This window comes from Charadrius vociferus, unplaced genomic scaffold (genome assembly GCF_000708025.1).
Source record: "Charadrius vociferus isolate BGI_N301 unplaced genomic scaffold, ASM70802v2 scaffold146, whole genome shotgun sequence".
NCBI classification, from domain to species: Eukaryota; Metazoa; Chordata; class Aves; order Charadriiformes; family Charadriidae; genus Charadrius; species Charadrius vociferus.
In genome coordinates, this window is record NW_009649050.1 from 329,266 (window position 1) to 347,421 (window position 18,156).

Here is an 18,156-nt window from a genome sequence, read left to right on the forward strand (position 1 = left end):
GCAGTTCGGTAAGCTCGTCCCGGCCCCAACTCCCAGCCCGCGGGGCTGGGGGCTGCTCCCCTCCCCAGGCGAAGTGCACGCAGGCAGCCTCCGCTGAGCCCTCCTGCGCCTCCCAGCACACAGCTGGTTGGGAGGAACCCGATTTCCCCCAGTCCTCTTCGATGTTAGAAGTTGCGTGAATTTGCTTTCTTCCCTATCTCTGTCTCTGTCTTCCTTCCTCCTTACCCGGTCCCCCCGGTAAAGCACCGGGAGAGATGAGGAGGTTTGTGTATGTGCATTTTCAGATGAGAGAGGTTTTGCAGTTGTTTTCTCTGTCTTGGTTAAAGTAGCGTGTCTTCAGAGTCAAATGATGTAAATGCATCCTGTGCCACAGAGAAAATCTTTGTTCAAGTCATTCTTGGAATAATTGCCATTCTTTTTTTTTCTTCTTGTTGTAGAGAAAGACTTGTCAAGCGTTAGTTAAAGTGAAAGGTGGTCTTGTAAAGGACATTGCTAGGAAGACAAAAATACAGGATCCCAGTGGTTTCAGCTAAACAGCTTCATCTTGATCAATCTGGGTTCACTGAGAATAATAATGATAACAATGAACTTTTTCAATTTTGTCATTTCTATGCACTGGTTGTAGGGTTATTAACTGTGATACCAGAAGTTTCAGAAACAGTCATATATGAGCACTTATAAAATAGGTACATAAATAGCTTTACTCAGAAAAGCAGTAAGTAGAAATGTTTCTGAACTCTGCTTTATCAATATTGACTCTAGCCTAGATTATATTTGCTTTAGCAGTGGTTTAATTCAAGGATCATTCCACTGATTTAAGTGAAGTGACTCCAGATTTATATCATGTAACTGAAATAATAACTTCTCCCAGGATCAATAGGTAATGTTTCCTATTAATACAATGTCTTGAATGTTAACCAATTGATTTACATTGTGACCACAGCAAGAAATTCAAGTTTCAACATAATTAGTTCTAAATATAAACCATTTTTGTTACTATTTCATCTTCTTTCCTACCCCACCCACTTGATGTTTCTAACCCCATTTGTGACATCATGCTTATCTAATTACTTATTTAAGGAAGATAATTAATATTTTAAACACCAAATTGATTCTACCAGTGCTTTCAGTAGCTGTAGAATTAAAATATAGCATAATTTCCATTACTATAAGAAGTCTGTCATCTCATGAAAAGTATTGTAAATGTGCAAATAATTCTTAAAAGCTATTAAAGCATTCTGATAAATTTTCAATTACTCCTTACTTTGTACCTTTATACCATATATATTTAAATTTCTGTAGCCCAGGGTATTCTTAAAACTCAGAGCCATGTGCTTAACTTTGAAAAAATACTTTTTTGGTTATGTATATAATTTTCAGTCATTTCATTAAGTTCTTACAATTAAGTATGTAGGCAGATGCATCTTGTAGGTAAGGGGAAAGTGACATGAATATTATCAGAAGAAATTAATAGCCAGGCCCGATCCTTCCTGTGCTGGAACATTATGTCCTACTTTGCTCTGATAGTATTGTAGATTTTTTTGAATCATTCGACCAAAAAGCAAATGTATAGCACCAGGACATCTATCTGCTGAGCTTTTACCTGGATGAAGCTGATTTAGTAATACATAGAGGCGGGTTGCTTTGCTTTTCTCATCCAGAATGATCTGCTAATCATTTGTGAGAGAACCAGAACTGTTACACAATTACCTTTATGCATAAACAATGTCGTTCCATTAATATTCTACTGGTCTTTCACTGTTGCTGGGAATAAAGATTAAGCTCTGATTGTTACATTGTGGGAGGTTTAAACTCACTTGGTAATGTTACTTATGGGCAAAATTGGATTTCCAATTAGTTGTGCTCATTTGCCCCTTCAATGCATGCTTTGAAGGGCTAATGATACTCTATATGTAACTAATGTATCCAGATGACAATTGAGTTTGTAATGCTTGCTCAGTTTTCTCTTTATTCAGTTTAAGTATAGGATTCATATTAAAGTGGAAGAGAATTATGTTTTAATGTTTTTCGTACATACTCCTACAAAGTAGTGACCCTTCTTGTAAACTCCCCATAGCTTTGATTCATAGTGTCTTAAATGAAAAGCTTAGTGGTTATCTATGATACACTTAATAGTTTTTTCAGCTTTGGACTCACATGTGACTACCCAATGTCACATCTATCTGGAAAAGACACTTGGTGTATAATTATTTTAAATTTTCTTGGTAGACTTCCTCCTGCAAAGTATTGAAAATCCCATTGAAACTGTTGAGTGTTATAACCTCCAATTAAACCCAGTTCTTTCAGGAGATACCTCCAGGCAATTATGGGATCAGACCATAAAAAATGAGTTAATTGAGTGTACAAAGCATTCTAGGAAGCAGTGTGTAAAGCAGACGATGTATCTATAAGTAATGCATATTTCAGAATCTGTTTTATCTAACCAACAAAGCTCCATAAACTCAAAGCTGAAACCTTCTGAGAACTGGTGTTACTCACAGACATATAAACTCAGAAACTGCACACAGAGGGATGAGATATTCGAGCAATTACTAATGGTTATTATTATTCGGATAGGAATAGTATTTTCCTCCCAAACACTCTGTGTATGGAAAAATACTAACATTAACAAGCGTGCCTTAGGATGGGGACTACACATTCACGCCTGCAGGTGGCGAGCAATATGTACAATGCAAAGCACTTTCAGCCTGTCGATCCTGCTGCTATTACCATCTCGTATCATTTTGTGTTACTAAATTATTACTTTATTAAATATCACACAGAGTCCAAGGCATTGAACCTTATGTGCATGTTGCTATTTATTTGATTTGCAGATGAAATTCCTACAGTGGTTGGGATCTTTAGTGCATTTGGCCTTGTCTTCTCTGTCTCCCTTTTTGCTTGGATCTGCTGTCAACGTAAATCTTCTAAATCCAATAAGACCCCTCCATATAAGTTTGTCCATGTTCTGAAGGGGGTTGATATTTACCCTGAGAATCTTAACAGTAAGAAGAAGTTTGGAGCAGATGATAAAAGTGAAGCAAAGAACAAAGCAGCAATGCCAAAGAATTCTCTCCATCTTGACCTGGAGAAGAGAGATCTAAATGGCAACTTCCCCAAAACAACACCTAAAATCCAGAGCTCTCCAGATCTTGAAAATTTGTCTCCTAAGCACTTTGCAGAAAAGAAGAAAGATTCAGTATCCCCTGATAGTTTAAAATCCATCACTTCCCTGTCATCTGAAGATAAACAAGACAAGCTAGGAACTCTCTTTTTCTCCTTAGAGTACAACTTCGAGAAAAAGGCATTTGTAGTGAACATCAAAGAAGCACGTGGGCTGCCAGCAATGGATGAACAGTCAATGACTTCTGATCCCTACATCAAAATGACAATCCTGCCTGAGAAAAAGCACAAGGTGAAAACCAGAGTTCTGAGAAAAACCTTAGATCCAGCTTTCGATGAGACCTTCACATTTTATGGAATCCCCTATAGCCAAATTCAAGACTTAACACTTCACTTTATGATCCTGAGCTTTGACAGGTTTTCCAGAGATGATGTCATTGGAGAAGTCCTCATTCCCCTTGCAGGAATTGAATTGTCAGAAGGAAGGTTGCTAATGGATAGAGAGATCATCAAAAGAAATGTTAGGGTAACATATTTTTTATTTAAACTTTAAAAGTATTGTGCTAGTATTAGCACAGGTGTGCTAATAGGTGTGATTCTTGTGTTAAGCTGCTAGCTATCTTGGAGAGAAAAGGGAACAATTTCATCATGCAAGTCCTTGAGATGTTTTCATAATGGGAGTATGAGGATGCAATTAAACAAATGTAGCAAAAGAACATTACAATGAACACGTTGCAAGAAATTGCTAATGTCCTAACCTCTACTTGCTTATTCAGCTGGTCCAGCAGGTTTGAGTGGACCCATTTACATTAGGTCAAATGGCCTCAGTCCACATTAATTTGCTTTAAAGGCATAGAATGCAAAGACTTATATATTATTCCCTTTCTCCCTCTACTTTTCTGTTTGAAATCATTCTTTTTTAAAGCTTACTGAAGTCAATGTAAATCATTCACTTCATCTACATGTTTTTTACAGCAGAATCTTAAAGAATGTAGTGTAGTCTTTAGTTAAGGAATTGGAACCTGTTAGACAACATGTTGTTGATGCAGTAGTATGTTCTTGCGCTTCAGCACTGTTACTACCTTCTCTCTCAAGAATTGTGACACAGTCTGCAGCCCTACTAAGGATAGTAAGACATGAGAGGGAAGCCAAGCCTTACTGAAGTCAATGGCAAATCATACTGACTTCACTGGGTTAAAAATATTTCATACCATTTTGTCTCATTTCAGAATGTAAAGATCACTTACAACCATCACAGCTAAACCACAGAAATGCGCATGCATCACACACATGTCTCTTAATCTCTACTACGGAAGTGGAATATGTATTGACTTTCAATTTGATTGTTTTCCAAAAGCAAGCACACTGCCAAATCAAATAAATGTCTAGCAGACAACATACCTGTAACTAATTCTGTTATTTTGAAATTCTATTGCTATATTACAACAACTATAACTATGTCACTGATATTTTGTTGATAACTTATTGGGTTTTCTGGTATATAAGGTATTATTTTTGCTTGTTTCTCTTGCCTTCCTCCTCTCTGTGAAATAAACTACTTCTGCAAATTCAAATCTAATAATCATAGAGAAAGTCTTTGATCTCATCTTTATTTCATGTATATTATACTACTTTAGAAAGTGTCAGAGATAAGATTTCTCTAGGTCTTTCTGTTTAAAAACACTTTACTGAAGATTTTTTAATTTGCTTTTATTCTTTTTTTTTAATGTATCTTTACACAATTTTTTTTCACTTGACATCTTTTTCTTTCACTGAGGTTTTTTTCTCAGGATGTAGGATTTTATTTCTAATCTCTGAAGCTAATGATGTTATGTCAACCTATAATTTGACTTAATATTTACTCTTGTTCTGTCTAATAACCAACTATAAGAAGAGTTATATAACTACAGTAGAGGGAAATCATATTTGTTATGTGAAGTGTCATAGCTCCATAAGTTATATACTTTTACACCATTTCAGAACATACAATTATGTGGCATTTTATAAATCTTCTTAATTCTGGTTTAAAGCTTGGTCAATATAATTGCTCATAAACAGTCTCATTCCTTTTTTTTTCTTTTTTTTTTTTCTCTTTCATTTCCTCAGAAATCCTCTGGGCGTGGAGAATTACTGATCTCTCTCTGTTATCAGTCTACAACAAACACGCTCACTGTGGTTGTTTTAAAAGCCAGGCATCTACCTAAATCTGATGTGTCAGGATTATCAGGTAATGGTTTTATTAATGAATATGCCCTAAGAATATAAAACAAACAGACAGAAGACAGATGAAATGTGGCATTTCAAAGGCTAAAAATAGTTCATAAATGCAGAAATGGTGACTCTATTATTTGCAGCCTATTTACTCTATTCTTATCTAGATTGATGCTTTATTTTCCAGGGTATGTATCTTACAAATTTATTTTTCAATCACACATTAAAAAAACAACCCATGACATCTGTTATCAGTGCAAACCAATGAGTTTTGCGATTGTCTTGAACAGAACCCATCTGCCATAAGTATGGGATGTTGTTTGCAGATAATAAAAGCTTTTATTTATGACAAAAAATCAGTTTATTTATAGAAGATCAGTATTGAGTGAGACCATCATACGGTTTATTTCAGCTGAGTACCAAGAAAAACAACCAGTTACATCTGTGCTGAATTTGGCCCACTGAGCACAAACATTTATTTGGCAAGGTGAAAAGGTGAACTATGCCAGTGCTGGAAGCAAGTTGTAACGTAACACCTGTGCTTTATCATGACCTGTACTTGGGGTTCACTAAGAAGGAGCAGTTTTTGCATTCCCTTCGCCTGGCCTTGTTGTGCTATTTTGCATTCTGTGGAACCTCCTTTGAAGCCAAAACTAGAAATGAGCTTAGATGCACATGAGCACTAGATAAGATAGTAACAGAATAAAATTTATTGTACAATATACAAAGGATAAGACAACCACACAAAAAGAACAGTACACAACAAAAGACTATACAAACAATAACACATATGCTGTTGATTATAGGACTGACACTCTTTAATATCACGGGATTTTTTAAAAGAACCAGAAGAAGAAGTAGTTTTTGGGAACCACTGACTCATAATTACTACAGCCAATAATACAGTTTTTCTACTTCTCATACCAAGAAATACCGCAATTTACCTTGAAAGTCAACCCCTCCCAGATCCAACACAAAAAAGCTATAGATAACTCTAATTTACAGGGTACAGTTACATTGAAATTCTCCTTCTGATGTCAATTTTATTCTCATATCATAAGGACAGAGGGTATGAGTGGAGCCCAACAGTTCACTCCACTAAAGAGCGTATGTAATTTTAATAATCAACCCCAAAGTCACAGCAGACAGTAGAGGTTTCACTAAGGCAGCATGACAGCAAGATGATCTCAACAGACTAAGTCTGCCTGAAGTTCACCCAGGTTGAAAAATAACTTGAAGACAAAAGGCCTCCTAGTCTCACCACCTAGCCACCTGAACCTTATTGCACATTCGAACTACGCAGTTGTTTACCATATCTCTTATGAGAAAAACTGTAAATTCTGTTTGCTCTTTCCACTTCTCTCAGTACAACCTTGCTAACTATAAGAGGAATGTAGTATTTCTAAGAGATACAGTCAGCCATGCTACACCTGGACACCTAGTTCATTTAGACAGTCCTTCATTATTTACTGTTCATCAGCAAGTCCAGGTTCAATAGATATTTGGATGTCAGTAACATAGTGCACTCATGACAGTCCTTATTTCCTCCGTGACTTTCCCCTCAGCCTGACATAAACTTGGACAAGAAGGAGGGTAAAATGATGTTTCTGTGCGATCAGCTAAACAATTGCATAACTCAGTCACCTGAGGAAGATGGGAATGTTATTACTCAGAGCTGTTCCATTCCCACAACCTCCTTGGTTTCCTTGATCACTGGTGTTGAGGTCTCCTCACAGACCTAATAAAATCAAGAGGAACATTCTAGCCCTTCATTCTAGCCATTCAAAGCCAGAAGTAACAGTCAGAAAATACCATTTAAACAGAAATGAGCAACAGTGTGAATCCACTGATGGATATTGATCCTGATATTTTGAATGCTTGTGTGGCATATAGTAATTCCAAAGCCAATGAACATTTTAATAACATTAAACCCTATTTTTAAAATGTTTATTATGGTGATAGAGTATGAAAGTGAAGATGTATTCTGTCATACCTTAGTCCTCTTAAACTAGTGTCAGTTTGAGAAAACATTTTCATCATGTGACCATTTCAGTCTGATAAATTTGGCACAGCATTTTTAAATATGGCTCAGTTTTAATTTTACTTTTTCAAAAAAATGTTCAACTATTCTTGATGCTTGTAAGCTGATAGTTTGCACAGACTATCTTGTTTGACTGGGTTCAGTAAGAGGATATTGTACTGCATCCTTGCACCATAAGAATTTGGAAACAGACCCACATTTGCACTGAAATAAATGCCAGGGTACTTGAAAGGGATGATTTTTAAAGCATTCTCTAGAATTATGCCACAGGAAGAAATAGCACCATTGTTGAAGACTATACTAAAATAATCTTGCAACAGTTGAATAATTATGAGGAATTGAAACACTCAAAGTTGGTTGAGAGCTAAAAATATGGACATTTTCCCTTCCCTTCTTCAATAGTAGTCCAGTACAGACATGAAGTGAAGTACGTATCCTAACAACAAATGTACCTTTACATTTAAAGTTTAGTGTTAAAATTTGTTCTATAAAAATTGGTGGGAGCAATTTAATCAAGCTAATTGACTTTGGTAGAACTGCAACTGAAATGAATTGCATCCATTCATCCATTGTCTCAGCATGAGCTTTCCTTTCTGAGGCTTTTCTTTGTATAAGTCTTATTAATACTAACGATTAACCCCTTCTGGTAGAATGCATGAAAAGCTGACTTCTATTACACATAAGTATGTAATGATACATATTTGTCAGAGTCCATTAGAATTTTTTGTACTTTCATACCACCTTTACATGTAGTAAAGTTGTTATTAGGTTTAATGGCAGGACTTATCTCATGAAGGAGACATATGTATTTAGTCAGATGAATCACACCCTAAACTTCACTGACAATCTTGATTTCATCTTTGGTGATCATAAAGCGAGATAAAAAGGACTAATTCAGACATAAAGGTGAACATTGGATGAGATGGATCATCTTTAATAAATTGAAATATCTCCTCATTTTGATGTAATTGTGTTTGTAAGTTATACAATTTATGATTAACTAGATAAAGCAATTTCTAAATGACACTGTTCAATAACTGATCTGTGCTCTCTCTTCTCATTGCAGACCCTTATGTCAAAGTGAATCTGTACCATGCTAAGAAGAGAATTTCTAAAAAGAAAACCCATGTGAAGAAATGCACCCCCAATGCAGTGTTCAATGAATTGTTTGTCTTTGACATTCCTTGTGAGGGCCTTGATGATATAAGCATTGAATTTTTGGTTTTAGATTCAGACAGGGGGTCAAGAAATGAGGTCATTGGCCGGTTAACCTTGGGATCTTCAGCAGAAGGAACAGGTGGAGAGCACTGGAAAGAAATTTGTGAATATCCTAGGAGACAAATTGCCAAATGGCATATGTTGTGTGATGGTTAGCAGCTTAAAGAGGGGTCAGAACTTGAAAAACAATATATATTTCCATAGGCAAGGAGCAGTTTTCTTTCTTTGCTATGTATCACTACAAGACTTTTTTTTTTTTTTTTTGGGGGGGGGGGGGGGGGGGGGGGGGGAAAAAAAACCTGAAACTTCTGAAGCAGTATAAACTTCAATAAGAACAGAGTAAGTTTTATGAAAAAGTCAGTGGAAACCTTATTAGTACTGTTGTAAAGAAGAAGATAACCTCATTAAAATATATTGCTAGATCTAAAAAAATACCCACTTGTGGCTTACTGGGGAAGGGGCTGAGTCTGCAAAAGCCACGGGGAATGAGGGTAAGAGGGGAATTCCTTCTCCCTCTCCATCAAAAACCTTCTTTTATGAAAATTCAATCATTATTTGTAAGTTTTGGTTACTTATACTTTGATCATCCCAAAGACTGAAGAAATTTTCAGCAATTTGCTTTACATATCACATCATGTGCAACTAGTCGTTTTATGTGTGGAAATACAGTATAATTATTTACAGTTGGATTTTTTAATATGCATATACGTAACTTGTTTTATTACAGTGACCGAAATAGGTACATTCTACAAATCGTTGATCAAGTTAACATACATTGTTTTGTTAAAAGGGCTCCTTTACGGGTGACTGCACATGTTACAGTATAACTAAAATTTGGGGATTAGATATGTCTTGCATTTTTTTCCTCTAGCAAGGATTACACTTTAAGCATTTCAAGCCATGAGAAAGCATTTCTATTGAGATGAGGTGACATACATGACATTACAGGCAATGACCTTTCACCAATTATATTTTAAGCCATTCAGTAATAATTAACGAAATGTTTCTTCTTTTGTTTCATTAAAGAACAAACAAAATAGTGAGACAGAGAACAAAACCTTATTCTGCTGCTTAACTTCCTGAACTGTGAGTAATGCTATTACAGTCAGTAAGACTACTCCCAACATACAATGTTAAATGGATTTTAAACCTTTACCGAATAGGAAATCAAGCTCATATTATAATTTATCCAATATTATGTTAGACAAACTACTTGAAAAGTGCATTTCATTTAGATTATATGCATTGATGGCCATTACTGATTGTACTGAAAATTGGTGGTGGTAAGGGAAAATAACATCTTGATTTTGTGTTAGTGTGATATATGTATGTTTAAATTTAAATTGTGCCAGGTTGGGGCAGTATCAAATGTAACATAAACAAGTATATAAATAAAACATTTAGACCTGTGAAATTTACTCTTGGTCACACCAGATAGATTTTTAGGCTGTCAGAACTATAGCACAATTATAACCAGATAACTTCCTAAAGTTTGTACACTAATTTCCAATACAGAATTGTTTGCAAATAATAGTCTTACATCATTTTCAACTACAATATATACAAAGAAGAATAGAATGATGTTAGTTGTTGACATAAGAAGGATTAAAAAGTGGAAAACTGTTTTCAATATTTTTGTATATGTCATTTTGTCACATGTAATCCCACTGAAGTGAGTGAGACTATTTGGTGATTAAGGTATTGCTTAATGTGAATACAGTAACAGAATGGGCATGCCAGATGAAAAAAAAAAACCACCATGCATTGTCAATTTACTTTCATTAAACCACAGATCCAGGTCTTATTCAAAACTATTGGGGATTTGTTGTTGACTTTACCTGTTCTTATATGGCCAAATTGTGTTTGCAGTAAAGGACACTGAAATATGAAATATGCAGGTAGACAAATAGTACTGGAAGAATTCTATTGAGGGTCTTCCAGGTTTTGTGCCAGTATTTTCTCCAGTTTTTGAGAATGTGTTTGATATAACAGTGTTTATAAGGCTCTGTAAAAATACATTTTCAAAATAACATAAACATGCTTTTTATCATAATGCTCAATGTAAAAAACCTGCGTATTATATGTATAAAGGAGAGGAATCTTTTTTGCTTATTTCTTTAGAAAGCTGATTAACTGCTTAAGGGCTAGAGTTTGCCAGCCACATTCAAGCAGAGCTAATCCAAAGCCACCAAGTGGAAAGAAAGATGCCCACAGGCTTCAGTGGGTTTTGAAGTGCAATCACAGAGGAAAACTCTTCTTGTGAGCCAACCCAGCAATATCAATGGGACCATGGATAAGGGGATATACAGTTTGATCTAATGGAGGCTGGGAGAGTTTAAGTCATTACCACACAAACAGCGTTGTTACAATTTCTAGTAAGGAAAGAACTTCACACTGAAAGTGATTCCATGAGAGAGAGTGGGACAGCTTGTAATTAAAAAAAAAAAAAATTGAGGTTTTGTATGGTGGCACATAAGTAGTACATTATCTCTACAAATGAGATGACAGAAGTTATCTGCCTCCAGTGGACACAAATTCAGACATTAGGAGAAAAAAAACCACACCTTTTTGAAATAATAATGGGCTGTGACGATCTTTCATTTTGCATCCAACAAGTCGTCATCAATTTCTTTTTCAAGTTTCTACAACAGCTTGAGGGTTACTATTTCTATCAGCTAAATGGCAGTTGTTGGTGGGCGTAGGGGGTAGGAATGGGAAAGGGAAGTAAAGACATTTTTATTAAATCTACAAAAACCCTGTAAATAGAATTTTGTTTTTCATTTAAAGCAATGTTTGGTTTGGAAAGTTGAGTAACGACGACTTGTAACACATCTGTAAACCAGACAAGGCAGGAGGGAATGTAGACCTGTACCAAGATGAGAAATTCTGCTGTTTTATAAAGTATTCAATTCTCATTGTGAATATCTTGAACTCTGTTAAGGATACTGTACTGTATTAAACATGTAAAAAAAATGATGTTTGTCTAAGTAGCTTACAAAAATAGTAACTCCTTGAATGGGAGACTATCCATGTCTGGAGATCTGTCGTAACTAAATACCTGATTCGTTATGGTGTTGTAACTTAATAGAAGTTATTTGAGAGGAAGCATGGTGTATGAGATTTTGTAAGTTATTTGTACTGGTTCCGTATGTTGTGCCATGTGTGTAAGACAAGAATAAACTGCTGCTTTTGTTCATCTCATCCCAAAACAATTATCCCACCGATGTATCTTTTCCAGAACGCTCTGCTGTTGTTTGTATTCATGGTCTACTGTCTCATACTTCTATCAAAGAACATTTGCCTTGCAAAGTCTTCCTTTTCTCACAGAGGTGGACTAGACTTGTTCTGCCAAATACTAACTGGACATATCACACGTTCTTTATTCGTAGCTTCTTGCTGCATACTTACATTTGTCTTGAATTGTACTGTACACTCAGACTAGAACCTGAGACATGATCCACAACAGAAAATCTGAGGTCTACATATGCCCTACAGGGACTGATATACAGAAGGAAACAAGAATTTATTTTAGCATATTAGATGGAACAAGTAAAATGCAAGTCACATTATTATTGTAATCCTGGCGACAATCCATTTGTTTTCCAGAAGTAAAAATTATCTTTTTTTTTTTTTTACTTTTACTTTCTCTGATGTAAGAAAGTCATGTCAGGCACCAGCTTGTCAGGTGAGTCTAGAATTTAAGGTAGAAAAGCATTCCTTCAAATGCTATACCTAAACACAAACTTTTCTGCTGTGGTCTCTAAAGTTATTAGAATATTTTACCAACAACAGAACCTAAAGCTAGGGGAGGAAGAAGGCAGTTGCAGCTGGGAATAATTTCTATTTAATGATTCCCATTGTGAACCTACAACCCATTACCTGAAAGGGATCCCTGATCCTTGTCACAGTAATCAAATATATAAGGATCCACTAACCAAATGCATGACACAGAACATACTCTATGGGTAGAAGCTGCTATATTCGCCCTGGCAAACCTATGCCCAACAGACTGGTATCAAGAGTGAAAGGCTGATCTTTTCCATCATATGCAGTCACTTCTTTTTTCTTCCCTGCATTGTATGGTTCTCCTCAAACAAAGGTGATTCATATGTGTCACATTTTAGACCTTCTTCTTCAGGACAGAGACCAAGGATGTCTGTACATTTTCGAACTATAATGCAGCTGAGCCTCAGGGGAAGTCTCAAGGCCACTGTTCTGGTTGCTATTTGTATCTCAGGTTGCTGCAACAGACAAGTTCTGTGAGACCTCAAGGAAGCCTTTGCAGATGTCCTCCTGTTTGCAGGAGATGTGGTTCCTGAGGTATAACACTATTCTGTAAGCCCCTTGTATTTATACAACATCACAGATAGCAACATGCTATATACACAGTAATAACACCTAACCACAGATGATTGTGAACAATATTTCTTTTCCTTAAACAAGATTCAAATAAGTTCCATATATGCTACTACCTTCTATCTGAGCTTTCTGCTTCGTGTAATCTCATAAAGCTGCTGAACAGCTTATGGTACACTTACAGCTGCTATGACTGGTATTGGCACTTACTTGCTTTGCTCTGCTAATGACTCCTGAGCAATTACCTTCACTCAAAAAGTTCTACCCAGTTCTTACAGACTTCTCTATAATATCTTTTACTTTCTATCACTAAAAAGCTATTGCAACATGACTTCAGGTCTAAAGGCTTTGAGACAGCTTTAGAGCACTGATTACAGCTGTGGCATGACAGCAGCTTTTAGTTCAGAAGAAAAAAATCAAAGTCAATAAGAGAAAAAAGGGAGGAGTTAATTTCTTTGTTATGTTATTGTTATGTTTGTATTCTTATGCTAGTTTTGCTATTGTGCATCTGAATTACTTTGTGCATGATCAGAGAATGTCATGTGGTCGCAGCAGTGAATGCTCTGATTACACCACCAGCAACACAATCAGCCATTGTCTTGTCAGATGAGTTGGCTTCCGCTTGAGCCTTTCAGCCTGAGTAGCAGGACTGAGGAGACACCACCTAGGCCCCCATGCCTTACCCCTGCCCCCAGAGCTCTGCAGTCACTCTTCTTATGCCTTGGGTTATCCAGCAGTACTGTTGGTGCCCACAAGGAAAAGCTGTAATAGTCCGAGGGCTGGACAAGCCTTGACAACATCCTGGGTTGATCCTCGCCTCATGGCAAGCACCAGAGCTCCCAACAGATCAACAGGGCAGGTCATAAGATTGAGCCTCCATCCCCAGGTGGAGGTTGTCTCCAGTAATTATCACACAGGTCTCTGATAAATCCTTGTTTGTTCTTCTCAGTCATCAGGGAAAGGTATTTGTTCTGAAGTTGTATCTGCTCTTGTAGCTGTTACCAGAAATCACAAGCTTCCAGCGTCCCCCACTCTGAAAGCTGCCCTCCAACAAATACCAGACCCTTCCCCTGCTCTGTCTGGATCTAGGCCATGATATTTAGCACCATTTGGTGCTGCAAGGCATGCTTTTTGGTGTACTGGGACCATTGCTGCACGACCTCCCAGCAGCCCTACCCAGTCTGGTGAGGGATGGCCGGTCCTCAGCATACCAAGCTATGCTAACTGCTGCTGTGACTCCTGTGTCCCCCTCTGCTGCTTGACCCTCGCCTGTAAAGTACCAAACCTCCCCAGCAGCAGCCCAAATGCAAAGGCAACTTCCAACATGGAGAACAGAGCCCAGAACTACTGCTGCATGCTCAGAGACCACTGGCTGTCAGCTGCCACCTGCCTTTTTGAACTGCACCACTAATGGTGGCACCTCTGTTCACAGTCCCCAGGCTGTGGGGCACCCTGAGGAACCCCTCCACAGCCACTCCCAAGTACCACTGCTCCGAAGCAAGACTTCCTGCCCCTACCCAGCCCATCACCATCCCATCCCAGGAGTCTGCAAACCTGGCCAGGCGCTGGCATGTGCCACTGCCCACCCTTGCTGCTCCTGAAGCTGAAGCAGTCCCATCCATGGAGCTCCCATGTATTGTAAAGTTACTGGAACTGTTAACCTGCTTTTCTTGAGACAGCAGGATGTCATTCATCCTGCAGATCCAGTAGGATCTCTCATTATGAACCTTTCTGACAGTAAGATGCTTTTAAGCCATTAAAGAAAAGGTTGAGCCTGACTGGAAAACATTCAGCTTGCTCTTGTCCTGATGGAGGAGGTTTTGTTCATTATCAAATATTCTTCTTCCTCTTTGGGCAGTCTCTCAAGGGTTTTTTTTTAGCTGACTGAGCTGTAACAAGACATGTGGGTTTTCATTTTTGTAAGTGGAAGATAAGGCATCGAGTTTGGGTTTAAGTGAATCGTGCAGAAATTCGAGGTCCCACTGGGTGACAGGTAAGTGCTATGTTATTGCAAGCAGCCTCACTAGGGCTGTGGTTGCACAGAGGTTGAAGTAGTAGTCGTGTGGAGCAGTTCTGAGTTATAGCGTTCTGGATTATGAGTTAATCGGCAAATATAAATTAGAATAAAGTGTTTGCAATATAAGTTAATGTTGCAAAAAGATCCCTGTCTTTCCACCACATAAGAAATACTGTGTTATGAAAGGCTCTAGCAAAAATAGCATACAGAAAAAGCCACAAAATCCAAGATGCAGAAGGTCAAAATGCAGAAAAGAGCATATTAAGATTATTTCCTCTGGAAATCACTCGAGAAGAAGCATAATTTTAAAACAATATCATTGATGTTACAGTTCTTTTTTCTAACCAGCCAAGGGTTCTGTATGGTGGCTGCAAGATTTAATTTAGTCTTGAAGACAATCACAGGGATAACCATGAATTTTCTGACAGATGCTGTAAATATTTTACATGGCTCTGAAAACACAACTGGTTTTATGGAAACAAGTAAGAAGTATTTCACAATATCACCAGCAATATTGATTACATTTCAGTAATACTCTCCAAATGAGATTGCCTTTAAGACTGTGTGAATGAAAGTTTCTCGTTGGACACTAATAGATGGACAGGGAAACCCCTGTATGTCTGCATCTTAGGTGCCTGTGTACATTGATTTGTGGGGCAAATAAACAGTATTCTAGCCTCAATTTTCCTTTCAGTAGCATGGGATAAAGCTTAACAACATCGATAGTAGCTACTAACTTTTGTTATGAGTTATTATTTTCACTGTTCTCCAGGATTGTAATGCTGCTCTGGGGATTGCATTTTCTTGAGATAAATCCCTCAGAGCTGCATGCCACAATGGATATATATGGAGAAGAAAATAGCTCTGAATCACAAATAGGCATATAACAATAGAGAATTATCCCAGGCTAAAATCGGACGTCATTTTAAGCAGCAGTAAAAATTAGAGATAAGTAAATCAGTGTGAAGGAAGTGCATATGGGTAAAATGTCAGCAAAGAAAAGGAGGTAGAAATCTGACACCTTTAGAACAAGCAAAACCCAGGTGTACTTGGCATCTGATACACTTTTGTGTTGGTTGTTTCCCCCTTATTCCCTCAATGAAAGCAACACAACCTTATTTTAGCCTGCTTTGATTCACATCAGTTAATGGGCATTTGTTCTAATTTTACGTCCACTATGTGTGATTGGTCTTGAATTTGAACAAGGGCTGCAAGGGTGCAAGGGTAAGTATTACATTTCTTTATATGTACAAAAATTGCCTGAAGGACTGACAAGGTTTTGCTGTTAGGAGATGATTGGGACAAGGCTAATGCTGTCAGGTCTGGACTGATATGTTGACACCAGGAAGCTCTGTTTGTTTCAGGTGTTCCTCTACTATCCAGGAAAAGCACTTTGCTTTCGTTCCTGCTCAGAAGAATCAAAGAGGAGAGTTTTGACCTGGGGTATGGTCAGAACAAGAGGTTTGATTGATTGCTGTGTCCAGGTTTTGTGAATAAGAACCTGTATACATTTATTATTATTTTTTCCTGTTTATCAACCTTCCTTTTTGCTGTTCTGCTACCTGGTACATCCCTTTCTTTGACAAAGTCTTCACCCAAATACACAACCTAAATCTGTTATTCCCTCCACCTCCATTTTCAATAGTCCCAGTTTTGCTACATCCATAGCTAAATTTGGAATTTCTGATACAGTTACCTAGGTAACATCATCCTTACGTGTTTTTACTGATACTTTTTCTTGGACATGGCTGGCACTTCAAAACTTGACTCCTGCAAAGGTCTCCAGTGCTTCCCTTCAGTTACCTATGGAATTTAGCGATTTCTGACTATAACTTCCCCTTAGTTGCTGGTGAAGTCCAGCCCTCCCTGCAACTTTTCTTAGCCTCTTACATTGGTTGTGTTCAGCAATTTTTTATGTCACGTTCAACAGTTTTCCTGTTAAGCTGGTTAAACCCCAGACGGAGGCCTAGTCACTGGCTAATTATTTGGCTCTGGTCCTAACATTAACTGATATGTTTGTCATGTGTTCATACATTTTTGTAGGATAGAAAGTAATGTTGAAGAAGTGGGCATTGATTCTTGGTGTCCAAGATATCTGTGTTAAAAGAGTAGCTAGTTTGTCTTGCCTGTTAGTAGAGGGAGAAAATTAGGCACCATCAAATGATATTTTAGCTCTGATATAAATCATTAACTGTAGAACCACAGAGTCATAGAATGGTTTGGGTTGGAAGGGACATTACAGATCACCTAGTTCCAGCTCCCCTGCCATGGCCACGGACACCTTCCACTAGAACAGATTGCTAAAAGCCCCATCCAATGTGGCCTTAAACACTTCCAGGGATGGGGCAGCCACAGCTTCTCTGAGCAACCTGCTCCAGTGCCTCACCGCCCTCACAGTAAATAATTTCTTCCTAATATCTAATCTAAATCTCCCCTCTTCCAGTTACCCTTCCTCCTATTGCCACACTCCCTGGTAAAGAGTCCCTCCTCATCTTTCTTGGAAGCCCCCTTTAAGTACCTGAAGAGGCTATAAGGTCTCTCCAGAGGCTTGTCTTCTCTAGGCTGAACAACCTCAACCCTCTCAGCCTGTCTTCATAGAAGAGGTTCTCAAGCCCTCTGATCATCTTTGTGGCCCTCCTCTGGACCCGCTCCAACAGGTCAATGGCCTTCTTCTGTTGGAGGCTCCAGATCTGGATGCAGTACTCCAGGGGGGTCTCACCAGAGCAGAGTAGAGGGGAAGAATCAGCTCCCTCAAATTGCTGGCCACGCTTCTTTTCGTGTGGGTGAGGATGCTGCCCTGAAACACTGTGGTCCTCAGTCTAGTCCGTAGGTACTGTCAGGATACAGCAAGAATCAGCTGCGCCCTTGGGTATGCAGATCTGGGCACAGGAACATGGTCAGCAGGGCAGAGAGCACTCCCTGCAGTGCTGAGCAAAGCAAGCCTGACAATGGCAGCTAGGGTCAGCCACAGGTCTGTGTGAGTGAGGGTCCTAGGGGAGGCTGGTTAGGGCCACTAAGGGCCACTAAGGCTTATTAGGGCCTGTAAGGCTCTTAGGGCCCTGAGAGATACCTTGAGAAACATTTACATAAAGCTATGGTATCTCTTAACACCTCATCTAAGTGGCTCAGATTGTACCCATCTTGAATCTTTCCTAAGCCTGTCTTTGCTGAATTATGTTTATTACTTTAT

General features: G+C 38.2%; 1 protein-coding gene across 1 annotated transcript in view; it reads left to right on the plus strand.

Moving 5' to 3' along the window:
- SYT4 (synaptotagmin IV) overlaps nt 1–8,871 on the plus strand; it is a 63,227-nt gene extending 54,356 nt beyond the window's left edge. The window contains exons 2-4 of the mRNA XM_009887988.1: nt 2,835–3,649; nt 5,230–5,350; nt 8,442–8,871. Of these exons, the coding sequence (XP_009886290.1) occupies nt 2,835–3,649; nt 5,230–5,350; nt 8,442–8,749 (1,244 nt within the window). The 3' untranslated portion in view covers nt 8,750–8,871. The remainder of the gene's footprint in view (nt 1–2,834; nt 3,650–5,229; nt 5,351–8,441) is intronic.
- Nucleotides 8,872–18,156: the final 9,285 nt, after the last annotated feature.